At 49.9% G+C, this 21961-nt stretch overlaps 1 protein-coding gene across 11 annotated transcripts in view; it reads left to right on the top strand.

The window, feature by feature from the left end:
- The window catches only part of XYLB (xylulokinase), a 49062-nt gene that overhangs the window by 12050 nt on the left and 15051 nt on the right, over positions 1-21961 (top strand). For 6 of the 11 annotated variants that reach the window (XR_004475755.2, XM_033402113.2, XM_033402114.2 and 3 more), the window contains 8 exons: positions 436-508; positions 2514-2632; positions 5404-5485; positions 9432-9472; positions 10056-10171; positions 10970-11085; positions 11738-11811; positions 16598-16694. Coding sequence is in view for 7 of the 11 variants with exons in the window: in XM_033402113.2 (XP_033258004.2) it covers positions 436-508; positions 2514-2632; positions 5404-5485; positions 9432-9472; positions 10056-10171; positions 10970-11085; positions 11738-11811; positions 16598-16694 (718 nt within the window). In the remaining 4 variants the exon portion in view is untranslated. Of the gene's footprint in view, positions 1-435; positions 509-2513; positions 2633-5403; positions 5486-9431; positions 9473-10055; positions 10172-10969; positions 11086-11737; positions 11812-14985; positions 15235-16597; positions 16695-20025; positions 20718-21961 lie in introns of all 11 variants that reach the window. The other 5 variants (XR_004475756.2, XM_033402120.2, XM_049715584.1 and 2 more) reach the window with 3 other exon arrangements.

Here is a 21961-nt window from a genome sequence, read left to right as displayed (position 1 = left end):
CGTGGCTTTTTTATCAGGTTTTGTAGTTGGTTGGTTTGTGGTTGGTTTTTATTTGTGGCAGTGCCTCGCAGCTTGCAGGATCTTAGTTCCCTGACCAGGGATCGAGCCCAGACCCCCGGCAGTGAAAACCCGGAATCCTTCCCACCAGGGAACTCCCTTTTTTTTTTTTTCCGTTTTGAACTTGACGGTTTTATGGCTTGTCAGAAACTGCAGAGCAAGGGGCTTTCCTGAGGAGTCACTTCTTGGTGTTCCAGCCACTCAAAATGCCCTGAAGGACTGAGGGATACTCAGTCCCACACATTGCTGGGGCATCGTGCCCAAAATTTCTACCTCCCTCCCCAGTTTAAAACTCTTGTCCTGTTGTGTGTGTGTCAGAAGCAGTCAGTTGTTGATGGAAGTGAGTCATAAATCTCACTGTGTTTCTCTCTTCTGCAGAGAATTTCCTTGGTCAGTAGTTTTGCTGCTTCTCTGTTCCTTGGGTCTCACTCTCCCATTGACTACAGTGACGGTAAGGCTTCAGCGTCCATGATGTGGGTCTGTTTAGCGGGCGTGCGGGCAGCCTGAGCCCCATGCACCCGGGTGGGTGCCAGTCTTCCAGCCCTACCGTCTGTTGCCAAGAACGGAGTGTATTATCTTTTGCGGTGTAACAAATGGCCCCAGCGCTTAGCAGCTGAGAGTCATAAATGTTTATTATCTCACAGAGTTTCTGAAGGTCAGTAATCGGGGAGGGGCTCCTCTGGATGGTTCTGGCCTAGGGTCTCTTAGGAGGTGGCACTCAAGCTGGCCGCCAGCGCTGCGGTAACTCAAAGGCTTGACTGGGGCCGGAGGATCCACTTCCAGGCCACGCACGTGACCGTGGGCCAGAGGCCTCAGTGCCTGGCCACGTGAGCCCCTCCCCCATATGGGAGCTGGAGTCACCCCAAGCGAGGGGTGAGAGGAGACAGCGGCCAAGCAGAAGCTGCAGAGTCTTTCACATGATCTTGGGAGTGATGTACATCCCTGTCCCTGGTCACACAGGCCTACGGGAACAGGGAGAGGGGACCTCAACGGTGTGAACACTAGGGGATGAGTAGGGATCATCTTGGAGCCTGGCTCCCACAAGGAGTAACTTATTGAAGTTTTTGTCCACATTTGGGGAACTCATGAGAGTGGTGAGCTTCTGGAATCAAAACCCTAACAAAAATAAATGCAGATACTATGTATAAAACAGATAACTAATGAGAACCTTCTGTTTAGCACAGGGAACTCTACTCAGGGCTCTGTGGTGACCTAAATGATCAGGAAATCCAAAAAAGAGGGGATATGTGTATATGTACGGCTGATTCACTGTGCTGAACGGTAGAAACTAACACAACATTGTAAAGCAACTATACTCTGATAAACAAACAAACAAATAAATAAATGCAAACGATGCCAGTGGAGAAGGAGAGCTGGGAGGAGGTTGCTGAAGGAGCTCTTGGGTGAGACTAGCATGGAGAGAGGAGAATGCAGAGCAAGAGCCCTGGCCTGGGAGGGTGGCCTCGGAACAGCCTCGAGTCGCTCTGAGTCTCCGGGAGCTCAGCTGAAGTGTGTGAGTGCTGTCGTGTACCAGACGCTAGTCTAGTTTTCAGGGCACGGAGGGTGACTAAGGAGTGGTCCCGAAGCTTCACTCACAATCTGGAGAAGAAAAGCTTCATCCCACACAGGAACGCAGCTCCTTGGAGCTCAGACCAGCAGAGCCCTACCCGTGGAATAGCCTGTATCCACCTGTGTCCTCCACACTCACCCCAGCCAGCCGCTAAGTGCTGCTGGGGAACGTTACGTTGTTGCTCTAGACATTCCTGAGCTTCATCCTCAGCTGGGTCTCCACCCACTCCCCTGTGTCCAGAAGTCACCTCTTCATTTACCAGCAGTCTGACCATCTCACATGGGCACGGGGCTCTAGCAGCACCCAGCCCACCTGCCTGCCTCCACCTGGGCCCATAGAGGAGGAGGGCTGTCCACCTGAGCTCTGGGTTCTCCCCCCTCCCCATCCTCAGGAGAACCTTGGGAGAAGTAGATCGTTTTAGGGAAGACTTAGCGGATCTTAGTGACGAGCATGAGGAAGTTTAGAGGCGTCCGAGAGCTTTCCTCAGAAAGTTAGATGTGATTGGGAAATCCCTGAGAGCTGACCCACATCAGTGCCAGGGCTGCCTCTAGCCTTGAACCCCAGGGGACACGCAGAGCCATCCTAGGTGACATTGGTGGGAGGTCCCCTCCCTCAGCCAGGTCTTAGAGCAATGGATTTCCAGGCTAACTGTGGGATTTAAGCCCGTGAGGAATGTTTGGGGGGGTGGAGGCATGTGTTTCTAAGGGCCCTGCTGACCTCTGGCTCTCTGGTTCCAGAGTTACCCAGGCACGTTGTATACGTTCCATCGGGAAAGAGCTCCAGGTATACGTTTGCTGCAAGAATGATCCACTCTCGGCCAGATCTGTGCATTTTTACAAAAGGTCCCTTTTTGAGATTTCTCTTTCTTGTTTCCTTCCTTCCTTAGGTTCTGGAATGAACTTGTTGCGGATCCAGGACAAAGTCTGGTCGCAGGCTTGCCTTGGTGCCTGTGCACCTCATCTAGAAGAGAAGCTCGGCCTGCCGGTGCCGTCATGCTCGGTTGTGGTAGGTTCCCTGCCCAGTGACGCGGCTCACTGGAGAGCTGGCAGCTACTGGGGAAGCTGTGTAGTATACACACACACACACACACACACACACACACACCCATCCATTTACACACGGGCACACACACATGTGACTTTGTCTAGTACAAGATAAGTATTTGACGTGATTCAGAGCAAAATGTCTGTTTCAGTGTCTTGTACTCAGGTGCAATAACTACATCAAAGTAAAAAGCTTCTACACAGCAAAGGAAACGGTCAACAAAGTGAAAAGGCAACCTATCAAATGAGAGAAAATATTTGCAAACTATATATCTGATAAAGGGTTAATATCCAATACATATATAAAGAACTCATACAACTTAACAGCAAAAAACTAAACAATTCAATTAAAAAGTTTTAACCAGGGACTTCCTTGGTGGTGCAGTGGTTAAGAATCCAACTGCCGATGCAGGGAACATGGGTTTGAGCCCTGGTCCCAGAGATCCCACATGCCACGGAGCAACTAAGGCCGTGCACCACAACTACTGAGCCTGTGCCCTAGAGCCCGCGAGCCACAACTACTGAGCCCGCGAGCCACAACTACTGAGCCTGCGTACCACAACTACTGAAGCCCGCACTCCTAGAGCCTGTGCTCTGCAGCAAGAGAAGCCACCACAACGAAAAGCCCATGCACTGCAACAAAGAGTAGCCCCCACTCGCCGCAATTAGAGAAAGCCCGTGTGCAGCAACAAAGACCCAATGCAGCCCAAAATAAATAAATAAATAAATTTATTAAAAATGAAAAACCTTTAACCATCAGTGTGGCACCCACATTCGGAATAGACACTGACTGTCCACGCCCTGGTTTTCCCTAGTTGGCCGGCTAAGTTCTTGGTTGGGCCCTGCACTCGGCCCTTTGGCGGGGAGCATGTGCCCCACAGCCAGAGCAAGCAGAACCCCTGGGTGGTGCAGAGCGTTGGCTGCGAAGGAAGGACAAGGGCCCCTGAGTCCCGGGGAGAGTCACAGAGCTGGGAGGGGTGGGCCACCAGGAGAACCAGGCTATCACGAGTGCCTCACTCCTCACGTGTGGAGTCCCAACCACAGAAGCCCTTTCTGAGATGAACAGTGACCTGCTGAAAACAGCCCTTGCCACCATGAGCAGAATCCCAAAGCCAAATCGTCATCATCCAGAGGGTGCCGTGAGGCCAGCGCACAGAGCTTAAGTTAAGGGTGTCCTGCCCTGTAGAAGCAGACAGTTCGGGACCCAGGCAGGCTGATGCACAGCAGAAAGAAAAAGGAAGGGCTAACAGAAAACAGCCAAGCCTCTGGGACTGGTATCCCACACACGGCTTTTAGTTTCAAGTGAGATGGAGAGCGGTGTTTTGTCCACGGCAACCGGCTTTGTTTGCCTTATGCCAGGAACGCATGCCTCCAAGAGGTAGCCCGTGCAGACACCAGCAGCTTGAGGAATGGAAAAGAACGGATGGTGAAAAGTGTATTTTCATTTGTAACATAGGTACCCACGTGATGGGGGAAAACAAGCAAAATCCATGTTTTCTGTCATCCCTTTTTCTGAAGGTGGTGCCCAAATGGCTTTCTCTCCTTTTCTGCAGGAAAACATTTGGAGATATAGTGTAGCAGATGCTTCCCACCTTGCATCCTCCCAGCCCACTTCTTTGCCAGCTGTTGTGGCTTCACGCAGGTGTCGCCTAGCAGAACCCTGCCTGAGCTGCATCTCATTTGCCTCCCTTCTGCCCAGAGCCTTCTGGGACTCCACAGTTGTGCTCTGCCAGCCTGGAGGGTCAGGGAGTTAGCACCCCACGTGTGCCCTTCACTGGTGGGGAGCTACGGAGAGCTGCTCCCTGTTCCACCCCCAGGTGGACAGTCCCCCCCCCATGCATTTCATGCAGCTCCTCAGATGCAGCTCACAGCCATGACCAGCTCCACAGAGGACCCTGGGGTGGGCTTTGCCCCCTTTCCTGTTTCGTTCTTCCCTGTCCCCTTCTCATTTCCTGGGGTTACTTCCCCAAATAAGCCACCTGCACAAGCCCTGACTCAGGCTCTGTTTTCTGAGGCCACAGAGGCCAAGACAATTATCTCCCAGGAGATGGCTTTATTCTGATGTAAATCCGAAAGTTGGCTGGATGGAGTAAAATGTTCTTCCCAGACACCAGGAAATCCCATCATTTATTTTACACTTTTGGAACCAAGACAGGGAAAGGGGGGAAAATGCTTTCTTTTCATAACCGTGCCCTCTGAAGACGGTAGGTCTGTCCAGAAGTTATCCCTGCCCTCTGATCCCACAGGCGGTCTTGGAGGGGCCTGAGAGCTGTGGTTCCTGGTGGAAGCCTTTCCTTGCTTTATTTTCTTTAGAACGTTGACCTCTGCACAAACGTGTCCAATGACTCTTAATCTGACTGATAGAGCGTGTGTGCAAGGCATTATCTAGTTCTATGAGTTTGCTTAATGATTTCCTCCTGTTATTTCTTTATTTTTAGTGCTACATCCATAATTTGGAGCTTACAGAGCAAGTCCACAATGGGAACTGGTCTGTTCTAGTTGCTTTGAATCTCAAAATTAAGTGGGCTTCAAGGCAGTGGGATGACCTCACGTGCGTGGTTGCAGCCCTGTGCTGGGCTCCTCTGGTGTTCTGTGAACAGGAGGGACATCTCAGGTGTGATGCGACTGTAGGCCCCACCCAGGCCTGTGGCCTTCCTGTGGCCCGAGGTGTGGACAGTTGTGTCGAGCATGTGGGGTTTGCCTCAGCAGAGCGTGCTTGCCTTCTCTCCTCAGGGGGCCATTTCTTCCTACTTCGTCCAGCGCTATGGGTTTCCTCCAGGATGCAAAGTGGTGGCCTTCACTGGGGACAACCCAGGTGAGTACCTCAGGGGATTTCACCCTCCCAGTAGCCCGCCTTGGTCCTTGTGGGACACTGGAGAATGCCAGCCGGCTTCTTGGGGCTTCTTGGGGAAGCCTGTCCGGGGTGGGCCCTCCCTCCCTTGGTGCCTGCCCGCCTGCTGGTCTGAACTCTCACGCCTTGTACCTGCCCCGCCTTGGCTCTGACTCTGCCCACAAGAGCCACTGAGTGCTGCACCTCCAGGTGAAAGAAACCTGATCAGCGATTGAGGAAGACAGTGCCCACCCTCCCTCACCTGCCTTTTCTTTTCTTTTTTTTTTTTTTTTTAGCAACAGCCATTAATTTTTATTAAATTTCTAATTTAAAACAAATATTTACAACATTATCAGTTTGGGAAAAGACAAACAGGAAAAATGAAGAAAAGTGATGAAAAGGCAAATTCAAGGACAGAATAAATACAGCCTATTTACACGCCTGCCTGGCCCTGGTGGCTGCTGCCAGAGTGCCAGACCCTCAGCCTCAGAATTAGCAGCAGCTCAAAACCTCCTCCAGTTTCAACACGTCCAAGGGTGGGATTTTGCTCACCTGCCTTTTCTGTTCCAAGCTAAACATCTCAGTTCCCCCACCCCTTCCTCTGGGACCCAGCTTTGAGTCTCTGCCCCATCATTTGACCTATAGGTACGACTTCGTCCAAGCCCCTTGTCTCCTCTTCCTCCTTTTCTTCTCCTCTGGGGGTTCCTGAGGCCCCCCCTGGAGGGGCTGACAGGTCTCTAAAGAAAGGCCAAGTGGCCACAATGAGTACCACCAGACTGCTGCCCCTCACCCCACCTCTGCAGCCCTTTTCCTAATGGGCCACCGAATCAGGGTTGCTGGATAGAGTAAATACAAATACAGGACACCCAGTTAAACTTGAATTCAGAGGAAGGACAAATGATGAGGTAGGATGAGTATGTCCCAGGCAATGTTTGAATTTCAGATGACAAATGATTTTTCAGTGTAAGTGTGTCCCAAATATTGTTTCTCTGAACTTGAAATGTGACTGAGCGTCTTATATTTTATCTGCCAAGTTGCCATCCGAAGCAGCCATTCCTTCTCTAAGGAAGTGAGTCTCAGGTACACATGGAAGGGTGTGGTGGAGGCCGGGGTCTGACTTCAGCCCTTCTCCTGGCTTCCACACCCGTGAGCCTCCCTGTACTTACCTCCTACGGGTTGTATAGATGAGGATGTGGACAGCAAAAATAAAATAAAAAGAGAGAGGCACACGCGTCTAGGAGTGGAGCTGTGTGCCTGGAAATGGGCTGAAGGTCTTGTTAAAATTCATTCATCATCATCACGATGATTTTATGTGCCGTATTTTCTGCAGTATCTATGTGTTGTTTTGTGCCCGGGAAAAAACATTTAAGTCACCATTACTACTGTTTCTGCCACCACTCTGAGTAACACTCGTGGTGCTCCTAGGTCTGCTTTAGGCCTGTCTGCTTTGGAGCTGAGGGCACAGCGAGGATGTCCCCGCCACCCCTGTGGTTGCATCCGGGTCCTGGCTGTGCCCCCTCCCTTCTGGGGTGGCCTCCACCCTGGCATCTGCAGGGAACCCCCAGGAGCCAGACGAGGGCCTCCCCGTCCCTGCACAGATTCTGTAGAACTTCACACGGAGCCCCGTTGTCAAGGCACAAACCCAAACTCAGAGCAGGTTTTGGAGGAGGGAGCCTCACGTTCCTGGTCTGAGGTGAGGTGAGACAGAGGCTGGTAGACAGTGGCCAGATTCCTGCAAGAGCAAGGCTTGAAGCCTGTCGCTCTGTCCCCTGGGCGCCTGATGTGAGAGGAAGCTCCGGCCTGTGGTGGGCATGTTCTGGTGCCCTGGCTCCTGGAGGGTGCCAGGCCCCAGTTCCTCTCTGCCCTAAAAGCTGAGTCACCCTCAGAAAGGAACAGATGGTGCACAAGCACCGATTCAGGACAGTTCTATGCTTTGTGGGCCACGTTTGTTTGCCTTTCAAAACGAAAGTAACTTCATCAAGTCTCGTTAGAAACAAATGCATTGTTTTTTTATATTGGAGCATTGTTGATATACAATGTGGTGTGTCCAGCAAAGTGATTTAGTTATACATATACATATATCTATTCTTTTCCAGATGGTTTTCTCATATAGGTTATTACAGAGTACTGAGTAGAGTTCTCTGTGCTAGACAGTAGGTCCTTGTTGATTGTTTTATATATATTAGTGTGTATATGTTAATCCCAACCTCCCAGTATTTCCCTCCCCCCTGCCCCCACCTTTCCCCTTTGGTAACCGTAAGTTTGTTTCCTAAGTTTCTGAGTCTGGTTAGAAAAATGTATATTCTTATACCTACTCTATCGACTGGAAGAATGTCAGGGAGAATAATGGGCATGAGCTTCTGGGCATGTTTCAGAGGGAACAACAAAGAAGCAGCTTCCTAAACCGTCCTTTTGGACTGCGGTTTCAGGCTGAATGTTGGAGATACCAGGCAGGTAGCCCTCAGCCGGTCCCTCCCTAAATCTGACCTTCACTTTGCTGCTGCCTTAAGTAATGCATTAGTCTTATGCTTCTTTTTCTTATACACAAGGGATACCTCTTCACTGCAGAAAAAAATTTTAAGTACCGACAAACCAAAGGAAGGATGTAAAAAAAAAATCATCCGTAATCTCTTAACCCAGAGATAACCACAGTTAAAATTTTTTTTTTTTTTTGCGGTACGCGGGCCTCTCACCACCGTGGCCTCCCCCGTTGCGGAGCACAGGCTCCAGACGCGCAGACCCAGCGGCCATGTCTCACGGGTCCAGCCGCTCCGCGGCATGTGGGATCCTCCCAGGCCGGGGCACGAACCTGCGTCCCCTGCATCGGCAGGCGGACTCTCAACCACTGCGCCACCAGGGAAGCCCCACAGTTAAAATTTTGAGGGCTGTCCTTCCAACCTTCTTTTCCTATGCCCATAAATAAACAGTTTATTTAAACCAACCAAGGCAATATTTTTGTGCAACATCATTAGTGGTTGTTTAGGTTTCCATTGTCCTGGCATTTACTTTGCCAACGTCCCTCAGATGGAGCTGGGAGATGGAGGTAGGCGTGGCTTCTACCGTTTAGGCCATGCAAACATTATCTTGTCGCTTGTCCCTATAGCAGCAGTCCCCAACCCTTTTGGCACCGGGGACCAGTTTCATGGAAGACAGTTTTTCCACGGATGGTGTGGGGGGGGGATGGATCAGGCGGTAACGCGAGCCATGGGGAGCGGCAGATGAAGCTCCACTCGCTCGCCCGCCCGCCACTCACCTCCTGCTGTGCGGACCGGTAGGGGGTTGGGGACCCCTGCGGCCTATAGGATAAGCTCTCAGAGGTAGGATTCCTGAATCCAGGGCTCTGGCACTCTGCTGATCGTACCTCAGCAGCAGTGTTTGAGTACACCTGTTCCTGCCCACATTTCTTCTTCATTCATTCATTCACTCAACGTTTAAGGCCTGCTGCTACATGGCAGACCTTTCAGTTCCAGGGTGTATCAGTGAGGAAGGCAGATAAACATCACGGTCATGGACCTCACATAAAGGGGACAGTCAACATTACCTTGCCCCTTTCCATACCACCGAGGTGGGGGAAAGCCTCTCACTCCGGCCTCGCCTTTGTCTTTCTCCGCCGTGTGTATCCTGGTGTCTTGACTTGGCCCCCTTGGTCCTCTGCACTCCTGGGAGTGCCTAACAGTGGGTGGGGAGTTTGGACCCCTTTAGATGAGGTTTCTGAGTCCAAATCAGAGGCCCTGACCACAGAGACTCCACCCTGTAGCCCTTGGGGCGTCCTGAGCCCTTGCCTCACCCTGTTCCTGCATCTCCCTTAGCTTGTGGACTGGGGTGGGAGATGGGGGCTGCACTCCCATCTGGCGGGGTGGGGGGGTGACTGGTTTGCTTTGTGGCTCTCATGTGACCTCCTGCTAACCACAGGCTCCCCTCCCATTCTCAGCGTCGCTGGCAGGCATGAGGCTGGAGGAAGGTGACATTGCGGTAAGGTGACCACTCCCTCCCTCAGGCAGGGTCAGCTTTCTGCCCCAGGGGACGAGGGTGCTGGGCCTCAGCAGCATCTTTGCTGCCTATCAGAGGGACTTCCAGGGTCAAAAGGCAGCTGAGGGAGAGGATAGGGAGACCCAGGCCCCAGGACCTGCCCACAGGTCCTCTCTTAGAAGGTCAGTTGCCTTTGCTGAGCAGACAGGTCCCCTGCCTGCCTTGACAGTGGCCGGTTGTGGTGAGCACAGTGGCAGAAGGGTCAGACCTCGGGCTAGAGGACTGTGAGCTCCCTAAGCGATGACGACATAACCCAGACCCTTCTGCTTCTAGTGGGAAACCCGTTGTCACCCGAACCACGAGTTAGAGGTAGTTGTAGTAAGTTCTAGAGAATCTGCCCGCAGGATCCATGGGAGCCTGAATCTGGGGAGCTGACTTTGGACTTGGTGTGGGAGGGTCAGCAGAGGTTTCTCTGAGGAGGTGGCGTTTAATCCGAGGTCTGCAGCCTGAGGAGTGAAGCGATGGGGGTCAGGGCGCGTGGAGCTGGCGAGACGGAGCCGCTTCACCTCTGCCCGTCTGTCTGCAGGTCAGCCTGGGCACCAGCGACACCCTGTTTCTCTGGCTCCAGGAGCCCACGCCCACCCTGGAAGGCCACATCTTCTGCAACCCGGTTGACCCCCAGCACTACATGGCGCTCCTGTGGTAGGTTGGGTGGGGCGGAGGAGGTGCGGGCAGGTCTGGCACCATGTGGAGCCCCCCAGGTCGTTCCACTCACTGCGCAGGCTCTGGGGGCAGCTGAGACCCCAGGGACTCACTGGGTCTTGCTGAGAACAGAGCTGGGTGGGGAAGCACCCAGGACCTGAAGTCTCTCCCAAACCCAGATACAGACCCCATCCCCAACACCTGTATCCTGTGTGGCCTGAGGCAGACCCCGTAGCATATCTGAGCCACACTTTGCTCATAAAATGCGGAGAATAAGAGGTTTACTTCATAGTGTTGTTACACTATGTCTGGCACGTGGTGGACCTTCAACCAATGGTAGCAAGGACATCCTGCTTCCTGACAGTTCTCATGGAAGGGGTCTGTTCTGCACCCTCCAAACAGGCATTTGGGGACCTGCTGGAAGCTACTAAGGGAGAGTTTTTGGCCTTGAAATTCCAAGAACCACTGGAGAATATGTAGGTCTAGTAAATCTGGCCAGCCCTGCCCCTTGTCCAGGTGGTACAACGTGCTGAAACCACAGCTGTGTCTCTCCCTGGGGCTCCTTTGTGGCAACCTCCCCTGTAAACAGAGCCCACGACAAGTGCATTTCCTGGTGACTCCCAGGAACATGCGCTGGGTCTGATACCTGAGGAGGAACCTCAGATCCCTGCTGTGCACTGGCTGGGGTTGTGGTCCAGCCTGACCTGCAGCCCCTCTACCTGGGACTCTTCACCAAAGCCCGTGGGTCCAGTCAGCAAGCCCCAGGTCCCTCCCTCAGGGTTGTGTGCACTTCTGCAGCTTTAAAAACGGCTCCCTCATGAGAGAGAAGATCCGCGATGAGTTGGCTTCCAGTTCCTGGAGCGAGTTCTCTAAGGCGCTGCAGTCCACAGAGATGGGGAACAGCGGAAACCTGGGTAGGCTGTTTCGGGATGCCTGGGTCTGTGAAGGGGCAGCAGCTGCTGCGGGGAGGAGCAGGGCCAGGGAGAAGCCAAGGGGAGCCCTGACTGTCTGCACTTCTGCTCCATGGCCCTTAAAACTAGCGTGAGACCCCATGATCTGAGTGAGGTGGGGAGTGGCAGATCAGGCCAGAGCTGCATCTTCTGTGCCCCTCGAAGCCCCTGGTGACAGCATCAGAGATGGCAGCCACAGTGCCTACTCTGCCCTGGTGCATGCCCACATGCAGCTTTCTGCCCCAGACACGAGGTCTTGTTGGGAAAAGTGCCCAGCATTGGGGCAGGCCTTTTGAGCAGGGAGGGGATGTGCCTCCCTTGGTCAAACCCATGCTGGTATTTTAGGGTTAGTTGGACAGCTAGCTGTCTCCTGGCCTGGGCGGCCACATGAGAGCTGGAAGAGCTGTCTCCACGAAAAGCTAGCCTAGGCCTTTCCATTTGCCCTCCGTCCTGCCGGAGAGAAGGACCTGAGAATATTCACAGGTCTCCAGGGGATAGGGGGTCCCGGGGAACAGGGATATAGGGTCATTTCACCCTGCTTTTTTCTAAGGCTATTGAGAAGCTGATCTTTTGTTTTTGACCACTGACAACTAATCTCTTCCTGGTCTTGTTTCAGGTTTTTATTTTGATGTAATGGAGATCACCCCTGAAATTATTGGGCGTCATAGGTTTAGTGCAGAAAACCATGAGGTACGTGTGTTATTGGTATTGGAGCTACAGTGGCTCCATTGTTGACTATTTAACGAATGCCTATCAAATTATGCTAGTTTTAGGGACCTCATTCATTTACTCAGCCATTGATAAAACAAGTATTTAACATTTTTTTTCTTTAAATTGAAATATTGTGGATTTACAATATTGTGTTAGCTTCAGATGTACAGCAAAATGATTCAGTTCTTTTTCAGATTATATTCCATCATAAATTATTACAAGATATTGAATATAATTCCCTGTGCTACACTGTAAATCCTTGTTGCTTATCTATTTTATGTATAGTAAGTAGTTTGTATCTAATCCCATACTCCTAATTTGCCACCACCCTCCCCCACCAGTAACCATTAGTTTGTTTTCTATGTCTGCAAGTCTGTTTCTGTTTTGTATATAGATTCATTTGTATTTTTAGATTCCTCATATAAATGATATCATATGATATTTATCTTTCTCTGACTTACTTCACTAAGTATACCACTCTCTAGGTCCATCCATGTTGCTGCAAATGGCAACATTTCATTCTTTTTTATGGCTAATACTCCGTTGTATAGGGACCTACCTGGGTCCAGTGGTTAAGACTCTCGGTTTCCAATGCAGTTGTGCATGGGTTCGATCCTTGGTTGGGGAATAAGATCCCATATGCCGTGTGGCGTGGCCAAAAGATATTTTAAAAAATATATATTCTGTTGCATATATACAATATCTTCTTAAGCCAGTCATCTGCTGATGGGCACTTGGGTTGTTTCCATGTCTTGGCTATTGTAAATAATGCTGCTGTGAACGTTGGGGCTTCACGTATTTTTTCCAATTAGAGTTTTCCCTGATATATGCCCAGGAGTGGGATTGCTGGATCATATGGTAGCTCTAAGGACCCTCCATACTGTTCTTCATAGTGGCTGCACCAATTTACATTCCCAGCAACAGAAGGAGGATTCCCTTTTCTCCACACCCTCTCTAGCATTTATTATTTGTTGACTTTTTGATGATGGCCATTCTGACTGGTGTGATAATTAGTGATGTTGAGCATCTTTTCATGTGTCTGTTGGCCATTTGTATGTATTCTTTGGAAAAATGCCTATTTAGGTCTTCTACACATTTTTTGATTGGGTTTTTTCAATATTGAGTTGTATGAGCTGTTTGTATATTTTGGATATTAACCTCTTGTCAGTCTCATCATCTGTAAATATTTTCTCCCAGTCCACAGGTTGTCTTTTCATTTTGTTGATGGTTTTCTGTGCTGTGCAAAAGCTTTTAAGTTTGATTAGATCCCCTTTGTTTATTTTTCCTTTTATTTCTTTTGCTTTGGGAGACCGAGCTGAGAAAACATTGGTATGATTTATGTCAGAGAATATTTTGCCTATGTTCTCTTCTAGGAGTTTTATGGTGTCATGTCTTATATTTAGGTCTGTAAGCCATTTTGAGTTTATTTTTGTGCATGGTGTGAGGCAGTGTTCTAACTTCATTGATTTACATATGGCTGTCTAGCTTTCCCAACACCACTTGTTGAAGAGACTATCTTTTCTCCATTGTATATTCTTGCCTCATTTGTCATGGATTAATTTACTGTAGGTGAGTGGGTTTATTTCTGGGCTTGCTATTCTGTTGCATTGATCTATATGTCTGTTTTTGTGCCAATACCATGCTCTTTTACTGTAGCTTTGTAGTATAGTCTGAAGTCCGGAAGGGTTATGCTTCCACCCTTGTTCTTTTTCCTCAAAATTGCTTTGGCAATTTTGGGTGTTTTGTGGTTCCATATAAATTTTAAGACTGTTCTAGTTTTGTGAAAAGATGTCATGGGTATTTTGATAGAGATTGCATTAAATCTGTAGATTGCTTTGGGTAGTATGGCCATTTCAACAATATTAATTCTGCCAATCCAAAAGCATGGGATATCTTTCCATTTCTTTGAATCATCTTCGGTTTCCTTTAGTTTTATAGTTCTCAGTATATAGGTCTTTAAGCTCCTTGGTTAATTTATTCCTAGGTTCTATTTTTTATGCCATTTTAAATGGGATTGTTTGTTTACTTTCTCTTTCTGATATTTCATTATTAGTGTAGCAGATTTCTATGTATTAATCTTGTATCCTGGGACTTCCCTGGTGGTCCAGTGGCTAAGACTCCTCGCTCCCAATGCAGGGGGCCCAGGTTTGAGCCCTGGTCAGGGAACTAGATTCCACATGCCGCAACTAAAGATCCTGCACGCAGCAATGAAGATCCTGTGTGCTGCCAAAAAAAACCCCCCCAAAACAAACAAACTTGTATCCTGCTACCATGCTGAATTCATTTATTAATTCTAATAGGTTTTTTTTTGTTTTTTTCGCTTTTTTTTTTGCGGTACGCGGGCCTCTCACTGTTGTGGCCTCTTCCGTTGTGGAGCACAGGCTCCGGATGCGCAGGCTCGGCGGCCATGGCTCACGGGCCCAGCTGCTCCGCGGCATGTGGGATCTTCCCAGACCGGGGCACGAACCGGTGTCCCCTGCATCGGCAGGCGGACTCTCAACCACTGCGCCACCAGGGAAGCCCATAGTTCTAATAGTTTTTGTGTGGAGACTTTAGGGTTCTCTATATAAATTATCATGTCATCTGCAAATAGTGACAGTTTTACCTCTTCCCTCCAGTTTTATTTCTTTTTCTTGTCTGATTGCTGTGGCTAGGACTTCCAATACTATGTTGAATAGAAGTAGTGAGCGTGGGCATCCTTATCTTGTTCCTGAATTTAGTGGGAAGGTTTTCACCTTTTCACTGTTGAGTATTAGGTTGACTGTGGGTTTGTCATAATAAAACAATACTTTTGATGTGCTAGGGTGCACTCTAAATGCTGGGGCATCAGCAAGATATAAGACAGACGCTGTACTTTCTCACAACGAGGAGTGTGGAACACCTAAGTGTTCTCCCTGAGCTAACGTGTGCTCCCATGATTGTCATTAAGCATCTGGGAGCCTGTTTCCTTGGCGAGCCTTATCCTGCACCTCCCATCGCCAGATGATGAATTTCCTCCTGATTGAAAGAGCCTCTGGCACAGGAGACACTATCATTTGCTGACGTTTATCGAGCACAGTTTAGTTCCAGGCACTATGTATGTGGGTTTCTTTATCTTCCTCATTTACCTCTCAGAGCAACTCTGTGAATTAGGTATTTTCATCCCCTTTACAGATGGAGAAACTGAATATCTCACCCAAGGCACCAGGGCCTAGGTGGTGCAGGTGGTCAAACCCAGTCCTTTCTGGCCCTAAAGCCGCTATTTTATTTGCCCTCCACCACGCAACCTTTCCCAGGAGGGATTTGGTTGATACTTGCTGCTTGGAATTGACTTTTCTGTGAGATGGTTACCAGAGTCATCACCACATTTTGGATTGGACCTGAGAGACTTTTCTGACCCTAAAAGGTGTCTGGGGAATTTCAGTAAGTCACTCTGTCTAATCAGTGTAACAGAGCTGGTGTTGGATTATATGCCGATGATGGTATTACGTATTGTATTGTAGACTGAAAGCTTTGTCTAAAGTATAGGGAGTTCATCTCAGTCTTCTGGTGGGGGTCAGTTTGGTTTCTGTTGCTCGTAGAAAGAAGACATGCCTGTTCTCTTTTGTGTAAATCTGTCTGGGTTTATCAAGAAGGGAGTTTTCTTCGTTCGTTTCTTCAATCAACAGATACGTATGATTGGTGCAAACAAGACAAACAGGGTCCCTGCTCCGCGGAGCCCAGTGTCTAGGAGGATGTAAACAGGTGAACAAACACACACACGATTACAGTGTGTGATGTGGCTTAGACGGGAAGGAACAAAGCGACGTAGGGGAAAGCAGGGCATGTGCCAGGGACTTGCCTTGGATAGGGTGACCAGGTGGGCCTCCCTGAGGAGGTGGCCTTTAGGTGCAGACTTGAAGGATGAGAGGGATCCCACATGGGAAGCTTGGGCGGAGTCCTGGCAGAGGGAGAAGTTTAGGAACTGAAAGCAGGTGAGTTGGGTTGGAGCAGTTCCTGAGGGAGGGAGCGGTGGCGTCAGTCACTGGTCTCAGGGGCTGGGGAGCAGGGTGAGGCTGGAGTTGGTGCCATTCAGCTTTAGCTGGAAGGGCAAAGGGTGCGCCACAGTGGTGGGTTCTCAGCACAAGCTCTCCCTTCATGAGCATCAGCTACATTGACCAGGCTCTGCTGTTTGCTTTTTAACAACCCTGAAACGTAGGTGCTCCCATTACCTCAGTTCTGTTAACAAAGAAAATGAGAGACTCAAGAGGGAGGAGGTATGGGGATATATGTATATGTATAGCTGATTCGCTTTGTTATAAAGCAGAAACTGACACACCACTGTAAACAATTATAGTCCAATTATAGTCCAATAAAGGTGTTTAAAAAAAAAAAGAAAGAAAATGAGGCTCAATAAGATTTACATTAACTTATTCAAGGTCATAGAGCTGAATGGCAGAGGCAGAACTGGAACCCTCGGCAGCCTGAAACTGAGCTCTCCCATCCTCTGACTCCCCAGAGTGATACACGCGTGAGGCCGTGAGCACGTGTGTGTGCGTGCGAGTGTGTGACAAACAAGTTAGTGGTTCAAGAGCACAACTATGGGTGAGCTCCAGTGGAGGCCTGAGTCATGAGCTCTGAATCTGGGCTACTGTTAAAAAGACGCCACACACACGCATACACCGCATACATACGCACCACACACATACACACAGACACACACACACACACACACACACACACACACACACACACAGTGAGTGGACAATGAGAGCTCTTCACTCTGCCCACTTTCTCTTGGAATCAGGTCTCAGCATTCCCCTGGGACGTGGAGATTCGAGCACTGATCGAAGGACAGTTCATGGCCAAGAAGATCCATGCCGAGGGCCTGGGCTATCGAGTCAGTAAGTGAGCTGCTGGCGGGCTGTGTGCTGGGGTGGGCGCTAAGGGTTCTGCTCCTACCCTGAGGTGCTCGAGGCCCTTCCTGGGCTTCAGGCCAGGCCTAGTGGACACTGTCTGTTAAGGCTCCATTACACGGGCCCTGTTTGAGCAGGAGGGACGTGGAGCCTGGCTCCTGGTGGTGGGGTGAGAAAGCGATCGACTGGCACTGTGGACAGGCATAGACTAGGAGGCAGGTTGTTCCTGCATCTCTGCTGCGTCCCCAGGAGCCTCACCTCCTTGGCCAGGAGCTATAGGACTTGGGAGATCTTTCTGTAACCCTACGCTCCAACCTGCAGACTAAGTGTCCTAAGCTCTGGATCCCGAGGACACGGGCAACGCAGGTGGGAAAGGTCTGGGCTGGGGCCATGACTGGACCTTCACCTTCTAGCCTGGGCAGGCCCCATCTGCCTGTGGGGCACAGCTCTGGACATTTCAACTTGAACAGGGAAGAGAGGGGTGTAGAACCACTGTCAGAACTGAGAGCCCTGCAATGGAGAGGGCAGAACCAGGGCCAGGGGAGGCCCATGGGGAAGGAAGGGACTTCTAAGAACTTGAGCTATGGAGTGTGGGCAGCTTTAGGAGGTCAGTGAGTTCCCCTTTTTGATGGCGCTGCAGTGGTCTGGCAGGGGGCGGGGGGGGGGGGCGTCTGAAGGAGGTTGGACCCGCCGACCAGAGAGTCCAGGTTTCCAAGATGTATTGTCCCTCTGGGCCAGCCGTGGTCAAGAGAAGGTAGAAAACCCCTGGGTCCTCTTAGCTTGAAGGCCTTCTCATGATACTTTTAAGGACAATCCTATGTAGTATATGTTTTATGCCTTTGAACCAAATAAGTAAAAGGATACGTCAAAAATAAGCACTAGGTAAACCTTTTTGAAAACCTGTTAGGCAGCATCTACTAAAGCTGCATACACGTCCACCCAGCAGCTTCACTTCCCGGTGGATGCGAGACAGAGATGTGGACATGTGTTCACTAAAGACGTGCAGGAGGACACTGCCGGTGGCCCTGTGCTTAGCACCCCATGCTGGAAACAACACAGTGCCCATCGATGGTAAGATAGATGCCTTGTGGGTTGTTCAGGCGACATGATCCTACACAGAAATGAAAATGAACCAGCCTTAGCCACGCACAACAAAATGGATGAATCTCGCAAATGAAAACGCTGAGCAAAAGAAGCCAAACCCAAAAGTACCCGTGGCAGGTTCTGTGGATGTCAGATTCAAAAGCAGACAAAACCATCTGCTGTTGTTGGAAGTCTGGATCGTTAGTAGTTACCTTTCAGGGGGCATGGAGGGCCTCTGGGGTGCTGGTGAGGCTCTGTTTCCTAGGTTACACAGGTGTGTTTAGTTGTGAAAATGTGTCAAGCTGTCAGCTTACGGTATGTATGTACATTTGTTAGGATGTATGTTTTAGTTCAACAGAATTTTTTAAATAGAATGAACTTTATAAACAGTCCCACTCCTCTCCATCCCCCCACCCAGAGTGTAAAAAGAAATTCCCCCAAGGTCTCCAAAGGCTTCCAAGGTCCCTGAGAAGCGAGCCCAGGTGAGCAGGGCAGAGATGGTGCTGAGGTGGGCGTGAATGACTGGCACAAAGGGTTTTCCGGTCATCAGGAGGGGGCACTTTGGGCGGCTGGGGGGCTGTCTCCACCGGCCCAGTGTGAGGGGAGAGGCAGTGAGGGCGGAGGGGCTCCAGGGAGCTAGTGTGCCTCTGAAGCGATTCTTGTGCAAAACAGCATAAGGTTACTTATCCTCTTAGCAAGCTTAAGGGCCGAATCAAACCTGTCCTGCCAGCTCTGCTGGGTTCCTCTCAAACAAGATCACATGAATGAATGCGCTTGAACCTAAAAGGGCAAAAGGGCTGCACGAACTGTAGGCATCATGCTCCCAGTGGCTGCATGGCTTGTGGCATCGTGGGATCTTTTTTTTAAAATAAATTTATTTATTTACGTTTAGCTGTGTTGGGTCTTCGTTGCTGCACGCGGGCTTTCTCTAGTTGTGGTGAGCGGGGGCTATTCTTCGTTGCAGTGCACAGGCTTCTCATTGCGGTGGCTTCTCGTTGCGGAGCACAGGCTCTAGGTGCACGGTCTTCAGTAGTTGTGGCACGTGGGCTCAGTAGTTGTGGCTCGTGGGCTCTAGAGAGCAGGCTCAGTAATTGTGGCGCACGGGCTTAGTTGCTCGGCAGCATGTGGGATCTTCCTGGACCAGGGTTCGAATCCGTGTCCCCTGCATTGGCAGGCGGACTCTTAACCACTGCGCCACCAGGGAAGTCTGGGATCACGGGATCTTAGTTCCCCGACCAGGGATTGAACCCTGGGTCCTGTCAGTGAAAGTGTGGAGTCCTTACCACTGGACCGCCGGGGAATTCCCTAGAGTTTCATTCCTGAACTGTCATAATCTCGTTTTAATAACATCTAAGAAGAATAAAAAGACGTTTGAAGTAAGACTGATGATCATGATAATAATAGCTGCCAACATTTACTGAGCACGTACTGTGTGCCCAGCCTGGTCCCTAAGCACATTATGTTTATTAACAACAAAGTCTCTGGGGTGGGTACCAGTGTTACTCCTGCTTCACAAAGTAGGAGACCAAGACTCAGAGTGTTACATCACCTGCTCAGAGCTTCTGAACCAAGCCAGTCTGGTTCCAGACTCTGGGTTCTGAACCACGGGGTTACCTCTGCTTTCTTTAAGGAATGATCACTTTCTTGATGTTTGGACACTGTGAAACATATGCACCCAGCTGGGCGGGGCTAAAGCCATCGTCCCTTTTCAGCTTATATTTCGATGTATATTTCATTTTGTTTAGGTTGACTTATAAGAGCAGAAAAACCTTATAATAGCAAGTTTGGAAAATAAAGGAAAGAAAACTACCTATAATCCCATCCCCTCACCCCAACCACTCCTGCCATCTAGGACCGTTTTCTTCCAGTCTCCATTATGAGTTTATTTTTTATAAAGCCAGGGCCCTATTCCCTTTGTACCTACAAAGAGGACATATAGGGCTTCCCTGGTGGCACAGTGGTTGAGAGTCCGCCTGCCGATGCAGGGGACACGGGTTTGTGCCCCGGTCCGGGAAGATCCCACATGCTGTGGAGTGCCTAGGCCCGTGAGCCATGGCCGCTGAGCCTGCGCGTCTGGAGCCTGTGCTCTGCAACGGGAGAGGCCACAACAGTGAGAGGCCCACGTACCGCAAAAATAAATAAATAAAAAATTTTAAAAAAAGAGGACATATAAACCTAAAAGTATGTCAAAGTCTTCATGGTGCTTTACATCATGCCCAGCTGACTTTTCTTGCAGTCGTGAATGAAGCGTGTTTTGATTTTCCAACATGGAATCACGCTGGAACATCTTCCCATGTCCTGGATTGTCTCCTTAGCCGCTGACATTCCTTCCCCTTTTCCCAGCCCAGGTACTCTCTCTTTTTTAAAATAATTAATTAATTAATTAATTAATTTTTGTCTGCGTTGGGTCTTTGTTGCTGCGTGCAGGCTTTCTCTAGTTGGCGGCGAGCGGGGGTTATTCTTCGTTGCGGTGCACGGGCTTCTCATTGCGGTGGCTTCTCTTGTTGCAGAGCACAGGCTCTAGGCACGTGGGCTTCAGTAGTTGTGGCTCACAGGCATTAGCATGCAGGCTTAGTAGTTGTGGCCCACGGGCTTAGTTGCTCCGCAGCATGTGGGATCTTCCTGGACCAGGGCTTGAACCCGCGTCCCCTGCATTGGAAAGTGGATTCTTAAACACTGCACCACCAGCGAAGTCCCCAGGTACTTTTTTTTTTTTTTTTTTTTTTTTTTTGTGGTATGCGGGCCTCTCACTGTTGTGGCCTCTCCCACTGCGGAGCACAGGCTCCAGACACGCAGGCTCAGCGGCCATGGCTCACGGGCCCAGCCGCTCCGCAGCATGCGGGATCTTCCCAGACCGGGGCACGAACCCGTGTCCCCTGCATCGGCAGGGGGACTCTCAACCACTGCGCCACCAGGGAAGCCCCCCAGGTACTCTCTTAATGGCTGAGGGTGAAGATGCGGGAGGCTGAGAGGTGGCAGCAGAGCCTCATCACATTTGTTTTTAAATACCTGCATAATAAATGAACACCTCTTCATTGTAAAAGAGTCCTGTGACACGGGAATATAGGGATCTAAGCGCTATGAGATTACAGAGCGCTCTGTTTCTCTGCCCTGCCCCCGGCTTCTGCATCACCCCTTACACGGTCCATGGGGGAGAGGTGGGGGCGAGGAGGACTAGCTCTGCCTTTGGGACGCCCCTCCCACACTGCCACCACCTAATGCTTGGCCGGTTTTTCTGTCCTGGCAAAGTTTATGTGCCTCTGGAGGATCACTGTGCCATCTATCTTGTACTGCAGGTACAGCAAGTTAGCACTTAAGGGCTCATCTCATTCTAGGATTTAATTTATTTATACTTCTTTGCATTTACAACGTTTTTTTTTTTGGCCACGTGGCATGCGGGATCCCCAATTGACCAGGGATCGAACATGTGCCCCCTACAGTGGAAGCACAGAGTCTTAACCACTGGACTGCCAAGGAAGTCCCTGCATTTACAACTTTTTGATAGCATTAAATAAAAATATGTTTTTGTTTGTTTATTCAGCATTCTCTCCTTGTCACAGCACAGGGGATGTTCTTTCTTGACCATCTCCATTTTAACCCGAAGTGGAACTATATGTCTTTTACTAGGCTGTGGTTTATTATTTTTTATTGTGAAAAGTATGCATACAGTAGAATATATGCTTCATACAGCTAATTGTGAAACATATTAATAAATCAAACACCTTTCACAGAGCACTCTGGTTAAGAAATAGAACATTGGGCTTCCCTGGTGGCGCAGTGGTTGAGAGTCTACCTGCCGATGCAGGGGACACGGGTTCGTGCCCCGGTCTGGGAAGATCCCACATGCCACAGAGCGGCTGGGCCCGTGAGCCATGGCCGCTGGGTCTGTGCATCCGGAGCCTGTGCTCTGCAACGGGAGAGGCCACAACAGTGAGAGGCCCGCGTACCGCTAAAAAAAAAAAAAAAGGAAAGAAATAGAACATTGCCAGAACCTTAGAACCCGTCCTGTGTACCCTCTTCAGTTGCATGCCCAAGAGGTGGATGAGGAAGCAGCCTCACGAGCAAATTTCATGTTGGACGTGCGTGGACAGAACCCGCTTTAGATCTCCCACGCAGTCCTGTGTGATAAGCAAGAGGCATTGGCCAGACACTAGCTCTTTGTGGTAGAAGAA

The sequence above is a fragment of the Orcinus orca genome, chromosome 10 (genome assembly GCF_937001465.1).
Source record: "Orcinus orca chromosome 10, mOrcOrc1.1, whole genome shotgun sequence".
Taxonomy (NCBI): domain Eukaryota; kingdom Metazoa; phylum Chordata; class Mammalia; order Artiodactyla; family Delphinidae; genus Orcinus; species Orcinus orca.
Note: the sequence above shows the minus strand (reverse complement) of the source record. Positions and strands in the feature narration are given on the sequence as shown.